This window comes from Mangifera indica, chromosome 6 (assembly GCF_011075055.1).
Source record: "Mangifera indica cultivar Alphonso chromosome 6, CATAS_Mindica_2.1, whole genome shotgun sequence".
In the NCBI taxonomy this organism is placed as follows: domain Eukaryota; kingdom Viridiplantae; phylum Streptophyta; class Magnoliopsida; order Sapindales; family Anacardiaceae; genus Mangifera; species Mangifera indica.
In genome coordinates this window covers 7,492,375-7,499,953 of record NC_058142.1, presented here as the reverse complement: position 1 = coordinate 7,499,953, position 7,579 = coordinate 7,492,375, and the positions used below count along the sequence as shown (strand labels likewise).

Here is a 7,579-nt window from a genome sequence, read left to right as displayed (position 1 = left end):
CGATAAGTATAAAAAATCATACAAAGGAATGCACATGATATAATTATGCATACTAGATTATATTAAAATAGAAAGAAGTTTCTCAAAAAGATTCAACTACAACTTAGGCATATTTCTAACAATAAAACTATGTGTACCCATTTTTTGTACATAAATGAGGTGTTATCATATAATTAGAGGTTTCTTTATTATATGATGACACATGTTTTAAAATCACATAATTACAGGATGACACATCACTGTGTACATGAATTGTGTACAAAAAATAGGTACACATAGCATTGCTCTATTTCTAAAATAAAGTTTTTCTCAAAATAATCTCTATTGTAAACACTATATACACTCTACTAGAACATTTTCCCAGAGTAATCATTAATATACCCATAGACGTTAACTCCTGATTAGTGGATCGAACCATGTTAATAATTTTCCTATACACAATCCACACACACACTCTCAACCATTCTCATTATAATAGATAACAAAGTTATATATCTAATTTTAGTTGTTATTATCATAGTCTATCTTGCATAAGACTCAAAATTGTGTACATCAGTTAGTAAAAAAATATCGCAACAATAATTTAGCGCTAGAAAGAGAGTTTACATTGAAAATGCTAATGTATAGTCAAGCTGTAACATACCATTCTTTTAATCTTTCATAGAAAACAAATAGAATGCAAATATACTAATTTTAGGTAGTCTTCTTTCCGAGACTCTTCACAAAATGATGGCAAGGAATACCTCAAATAGTTGTGTCATTAGAAACATATTGATACAACATATAAATGGTTTACATTGTAAAAATGTCAAAACTCGGTAATATTATATGATACACGATATATGATATAAAAAAATAAATTTTCAATTCATGATTCACACTATAATTTTTGTAAGTTTGTAAATGGCAAGACACCATGGATAATAAGCAACAAGAGCATTCAAAATTAAAATTAATATTTATGAAAAGGATTATTCGGATAATATAATTGAGAGAGATTAAAATTATAAAAATAATAATAATAAAAAAGTGGTTATATTATTATCCGATAAAATTAAAGCAATAAAATTTACATGACATATCACGTGACACGTGTAATGCACACAGTAGAGAAGAAACTATAAAAACTAAAAGCGGAAACATAAAAACACTTGCCAAGTTTGCAACAAATCCTGTTTTCTTTCCTTAAATATTCACGTATCATTCTCTAAATCTTTGAATTAGTCTTTGATGACATTCCATTTTGGATTATCATTAATAAATTTTAAAATATTTTTCATAATCAACCGTCAAAATTTCCTATTTCATTTCATGCATACGAGTAAGTTTGTTTTTTCCATTTAAAGACCTTTGCTTTTTGTGTTTTTGGTTACTGGGTCGTCGGAAAGATTGTGTTTTTTTGGCGGTGAAGAATGGGGAAGGTGACAGTGGTGGTGGCCTGCGCCGCGGCGGTAGCTGTTGGGTTGGCGGCGGCGGTTGTGGTGCGACGGAGGATGAAGAGGGAAGGGAAGTGGGGGAAGGCAAGGGAGATATTGAAGGAGCTTGAAGAGAAATGTGGGACCCCTGTGGTTAAGTTGAAGCAAGTGGCAGATGCTATGACCGTGGAGATGCACGCAGGGCTTGCCTCTGAAGGTGGCAGCAAGCTCAAGATGATCATCAGCCATGTGGACTGCCTCCCAACTGGGTATTTTTCTTTTCACAAATATATATAGTTTTTAATTTTTATAATTTATAAATCTCCCTAACTCACTTTCCGAACCTAAGTTAATATATGTTTGGATTAATATAATCAAATAGTTTATTATAAATCATATATGTGTTTGTCGTGTTAGTGTGAAATATAAATGATGGAAGTTTGTTTGATCCACTTTTGGCTATGAAATGTATGGTCCAAATATTTTCGGAATATATTGAAAAAGTCGATCTTTGTATAGATCTGTTAGTATGTGTGCTTTTATATGTGTTTGTTTGATCTATTCTCTTATTCGATTCTTTTTGGGAGTGGTGGGTTAATTTGATGGCTATGATACATATGATTTATATGGATTATTGGATAGCATATTAGGATTTGATTGATTTAGGAAAATCTCCCAACTGTGTGATATATCTTCCACACTTGTGTGGTTCAAAATTTCCGGAATTTATTGAGAAATAAGCATGAGTGTAATAGAAGCGATTTTGATTAACCATATGCGGCGGTTAATTTTTGGTCATGACAAATATGATCCAAATTGATAATTGAATGTATATACGGACTCGATGGCATTTTTCTGTTGCTGTTGTTTGTGTCTTAGAGAAAACATTGTTGATAACAGAAAGTGATTTTGCAATTTTATAAGCCCTTTATAGAAGGGTCCTTGGTTTAGGTTCAGTCAGTCTTTTCTTTTATTTTTTCTGTTTTCAGTAATGAGAAGGGAGTATTTTATGCATTGGACCTTGGGGGAACCAATTTCCGTGTGTTGAGGGTGCAACTGGGAGGCAAGGGTGTTGGTCTAGTTAACCAAGAATTTGCCGAGGTGTCAATTCCTTCCAATCTTATGACTGGAACTTCAGATGTAAGTGTTCTGTCCTTGAACCAATTTTCAGCAGTAGATTTATGTCTAAGGTTTCTCAAATCTGAAAAACAAATGTGATTACAGGCTCTTTTTGAGTATATTGCAGCAGAACTTGCAAAATTTGTTGCTCAAGAAGGTCCAGAATACCAACTTCCTCCGGGTAGGCAGAGGGAGCTAGGTTTTACCTTCTCTTTCCCTGTAGTGCCAACATCAATCACTTCTGGAACCCTGGCCAGGTGGTCAAAAGGCTTCTCTATAGATGATGCGGTTGGTACTAATGCCATTATATTCTTTCTACTGATTTTTCTTTTGATTTGGGTGAACTATTTACGGTATTTTCCAATTGATTATGTTTGTAACTTTAATTTCATAGATAGGACGAGATGTGGTGGCCGAATTGTCCAAAGCTATGCGAAAAGTAGGCCTTGATATTCGTGTGTCAGCTCTTGTAAGTTAAAACTGTAAATTTACTTTGAGCACTTATATGCAAATTTATGAGGATTTTCCAGTATATGATGTTCAAATGTATACCAGGTGTGTGCAACTGCTTAACAAAATTTTCTTTTAAAAATACTGTCATGATATTCATTGTTGATATTAGGTCAATGATACGGTTGGAACATTAGCCGGAGGAAGATATGAGCACCCTGATGTTGTTGCTGCCGTCATCTTAGGCACTGGCTCAAATGCAGCATATGTGGAGCGTGTACAAGCAATTCCAAAATGGCATGGTTTATCTAAAACTGGAGATATGGTCAGTAATATTTTTGGACTTTTTAAATTTTACTATTCTATTAAAAATCACACACTCTGCATCATCTTATACTTTTCCTTTGAGAAGAATGCATCTAGAGCTTAAACCATTAAACTACAAACGAGAAGGAAAATGGTAATTGAGGGTGCTATCAATGCCTGATTGTAGGTTATTAACATGGAGTGGGGTAACTTTAGGTCGTCACACCTTCCACTAACAGACTATGATCACACAATGGATGCCGAGAGTTTGAACCCTGGTGACCATGTAAACTTCAAAACTTTTTATATTTCTAGTTCCTCTAGCAAATATGACATATTTTCTTATATTTTTCACTTGATCTTGGCAGATTTATGAGAAAATGATTTCTGGTATGTATTTGGGAGAGATTGTTCGCAGAGTTTTATTGAGGATGGCTGAAGAAGCTGCAATTTTTGGTGCCACTGTTCCACCAAATCTTAAAGAGCCTTTTATATTGAGGTAATAGCTGCAAAGAATGCATGTGGCCATTGTTTATATGTTTTAAAGAAATTTCTTTTACAAACTCCACAAATCTTCATGTTCCTCTCTCCACTATGTTTTACAAGAGAGGTTTTGAGGGGGAAATTCAGATGTTAGGTGAAGATGGAAAAAGAAAAGGCTGTTTCATATAATTAGTTTGTTGTATGTGAAAAATATGTTGCAGCTTTTTAACTGTGGCAATTGAGGAGACGGGTAAGAATGTGAAGCCATATAAATTTGACTGGGATAAGCCTAGGGTACAAGGCTGGTTTTAATATCTCTAGATGATATTACCCAAATTTTAAAATAACTTATTTCAAATTTCTTCTTGTTGTCTTGCCCAGTTTCTTCTGTTCCTCTCTAATCATGGCTTTTTCTCTACCAGGAACACTTTTTTAATAATAAATTCTTTGTTCTTTGGATTGTACTAACTTACTCTTGTCTGTATTGTATGATCTTATCATTGAACTTGAATTCATTTAATGATAAAAAAAATAAGGATCTATGTAATGGTTACATTGCGATTGAATCTGCAGGACTCCTGTTATGTCAGCTATGCATCATGACACATCTTCTGATCTCAAAGTAGTTGAAAACAAATTGAAGGAGGTGTTAGAGGTACTTTGAAACCCTTTCCAGGTGTTTGCATTTTACTTTATATTGTTTTCTTCATCCCATCTTTCATTTGTATGGTTTTTGTCCTTGATGGAGTATCGGCAGTTCTATTATTTGTTTTATTTGCAGTTGATAATCAGTATATGAAATGCAAGAGGCTTTCATAGTTCAATTTTATTTCTGTGATATAGAGATTAAGAAATTTTAATCTCTTTGCAAAATAAAACCAACCGCTGAAATATCTTTGCGCATATATAGCTGCATTTATCTTTCCCTCTTCGTTGCAGGTATCCAATACTTCCTTGAGAGTGCGGAAAATTATAGTAGAGGTCTGCAACATTATTGCCACACGTGGGGCTCGTCTTTCAGCAGCTGGGATCGTGGGTGTCCTGAAGAAAATTGGAAGAGATACATTAAAGGAGGGGGGTAAACAGAAGACTGTAATAGCCATGGATGGTGGATTGTATGAACACTACTCTGAATATAGCAAATGCTTGGAAATTACCCTAGAAGAATTGCTCGGAGATGAAGTATTTAAAAACATCGTCATCAAGCACTCTAACGATGGCTCAGGCATCGGGGCTGCCCTTCTTGCTGCCTCACACTCCAAGTACCTTGAAGAATAGTCCCAAAAAATGGTCAGCATTTTCATTTAATGTTCTTCCAAAATTTGTCAGTTTTCTTCCAAAGTTATTTTGAACCTTAGCCTTTTATTTTTCATGTTTCCATTTCTGAAATCTGTATACGAGATTGTTGCTATGAATTTTTTAGATTTACAGCTTTCAGAGTTCGTTATATATATGTGGATTGAACTATTACAAGCGGGACCTGGAAGCAGCCATGCTTATATATATATACACTGCGGCTTGCTATTCTTGTGATAGAACTTAATAAAATGGAAAATCAAATTTTTTGGGTACATTCTAACAACAGATGTCCCCAAATTGCAAACTTCTTTTTTGTGTTTTGAAAGTCCAGTCATATATTCTTGTTCATACAAAAGATTTTTCTGTTACAGTTAAGAGAATGATTTGTAAATTCATTTGTCGATTGGATGATTTTGGATTAAAAATAAAAAGCATTTAATCAAATGATGATATATCATCTATGTATTCAAATTGTATATTAAAAATGTGTATACATCGCATTGCTCATGAAAGCTTCAAACTAGTCATCAGCTGCAACTTTCACCATCTATTAACCACACCACTTAGCAACTTTGAAACTCAAGGTAAGTTCAATGAGCATTGAAGGTGGCAATTAATGAGTGATTAATTAAGTGAATTACTGCTGTAATTATTTTGTTTGGCCCTGAGTAATGAAATCTTTGCAGTTGAATGTCTTTTCACCATTTATCCTCTGTAACTTGTGCAATCTTTCCAGTATTAATGACTCCAAGATTCAACATTATTGCAGACTTGCAGCACCTCCTCAGCTTAATTATCATCTTTCTCCATCAAAATGATCTCCCTGGAGATCTGAAATTCATGGAGATAAAGGTATTCTGAACATTAAATTTGATGTCTTTAATTGCTGTATTTAATGTAATATATTGTTAGGACTAATGTATACATATCACACAGGAAGAAACACACTAAAGAGAGGAAACCAAAAGGTGACAACAGATGGGGACAGGTGTCACCCCAGCAGACTCCAAGGCCTTCAGAACCAACAAAGCACAGCAGGTCACAGACAGCAGCTGCAGAAACGGTTAAAGGAATGGTCACAGATGACAGCTGGAGAAACGGTTAAAGGAATATAAAAAGAGAATGAGCGTCAGGGAGAAGGGGGGAAGAAAAATATGAGAAGAGTGGAGGAGAATTGAGGAGGGAGCAGACCTTTTGTAGGCTCTGCAGGCAATTTACTTATTGTTAAGTTTATTTTATGTAATTTGGTTTTCCAGAGTAATATTAAGGAATTATTTCTGTAATCAGAAGAGATTGTTTATCTTTATTAGGGAATGTTAGCAGACTTTCATATTTTGATTGAACTAAACATACAACGTTCATTATTACACATTTGAGGATAATGGCTCTCCTCTGAATCTATTTTCTCTATCCTGATTTCTTCTTCTTACTTCTTCTTATTATTTTGTCTTGAGTCCTGAATTCCGGAGATAGTGCTCGCCCATTGCGGACCTTTAGACTGTGAGGCTGCTGCTGTGAACATCTACCCACGGGAGTTGAAGGAGGGCCCGTTACTGCTACTAAGCTCCCTTCAGGTACCTAACAAACTTGGTATCAGAGCAAATGACTAGGATGGAGGCCAGAGTAGATGGATTGGAAGAAGATCTGACGTCCGTGAAAGGAAGGTTAGAAGGGCTTGATAAAAGAGTAGAGAGCGTGAGCGAAAATGTGGAGGAAATTAAAGGGAGAATGCAGGGGGTAGAAACAATAATGGAGACAATGAAAGAATACCTGAGAGAAGTGAGAGAACGCTTGGTAGAGAAGGACAGTGGACCACCTGACAGAGGCAAAGCGCCCATGGAGACTCCGCCAACTCCTACGCATACATCACCAATGAGGGAGATTACACCTCCACCGATGATGAGGGCAGAAGAACCAGAACAAACCGAAGGAGTCAGAGAGCAGAGGACCGAAGTGGGGGATAATACAGGAGGTGTTCGACGCGAACTAATTCATCGACGACTGGAGCTGCCGGTGTTCGTTGGAGACGACCCGGTGGGATGGGTTTTTCGAGCGGAGCATTATTTTTCTGTTAATCAACTCTCAGAACAGGAGAAATTAATAGCAGCTGGTGTTTGCATGGATGGCAAAGCTCTAAGATGGCTCCAATGGAATGAAACCCGACAACGGTTCGCTAACTGGACAGAACTGAAGAAGGAAATGTTGTTAAGGTTCCGACCAGCACAGGAGGGATCCTTATATGAGGACTTGATGGCGTTGCATCAAACGGGATCTGCGGAGGAGTATAGAAGTTGGTTTGAGGCCATTTCTGCACCGATAGAGGACGCCGCCGAGGAAGTTTTACTGTCAGCCTTCATGAACGGATTAAAGAAAGAGATACGGGCAGAAGTGAAACTCTTTCGTCCGACGACGTTGAAAGAAGCGATGCTGAGAGCGCAGGAGATCGAAGAGAAAAATCGGGTAATTGATGCCCGACCCGGAATCTATACAACCCATCCAAACTTTAA

General features: G+C 36.3%; 1 protein-coding gene across 3 annotated transcripts; it reads left to right on the top strand.

The window, feature by feature from the left end:
• Positions 1-1,195: 1,195 nt before the first annotated feature.
• LOC123219183 (hexokinase-1-like) lies at positions 1,196-6,441 on the top strand. 3 transcript variants are annotated; one of them, XR_006502824.1, is made up of 11 exons: positions 1,196-1,684; positions 2,405-2,555; positions 2,640-2,822; positions 2,929-3,003; positions 3,157-3,309; positions 3,478-3,576; positions 3,659-3,789; positions 4,347-4,428; positions 4,713-5,063; positions 5,842-5,924; positions 6,009-6,441. XR_006502824.1 is itself a non-coding variant. In XM_044640973.1 (10 exons), the coding sequence occupies exons 1-9, from the start codon at positions 1,413-1,415 to the stop codon at positions 5,049-5,051; spliced, it is 1,485 nt and encodes a 494-aa protein (XP_044496908.1). In that variant the 5' UTR covers positions 1,196-1,412; the 3' UTR covers positions 5,052-5,063; positions 5,205-5,377. The 3 variants fall into 3 exon arrangements, 2 of the variants coding, with proteins under 2 accessions (XP_044496908.1, XP_044496906.1); XM_044640973.1 differs by lacking the exons at positions 5,842-5,924; positions 6,009-6,441 and adding an exon at positions 5,205-5,377; XM_044640971.1 differs by lacking the exons at positions 5,842-5,924; positions 6,009-6,441 and having other exon boundaries at positions 1,197-1,684; positions 4,713-5,203.
• The last annotated feature ends 1,138 nt before the right edge of the window (positions 6,442-7,579 follow it).

Bases quoted from the DNA above. Each gene is read 5' to 3' on its own strand.
- LOC123219183 (XM_044640973.1), top strand. From the start codon at position 1,413: ATGGGGAAGGTGACAGTGGTGGTGGCCTGCGCCGCGGCGGTAGCTGTT. The intron at 3,004-3,156 runs GTAAGTTAAAAC...TGTTGATATTAG, and splicing joins ATATTCGTGTGTCAGCTCTT to GTCAATGATACGGTTGGAAC. The intron at 4,429-4,712 runs GTACTTTGAAAC...TCTTCGTTGCAG, and splicing joins AATTGAAGGAGGTGTTAGAG to GTATCCAATACTTCCTTGAG.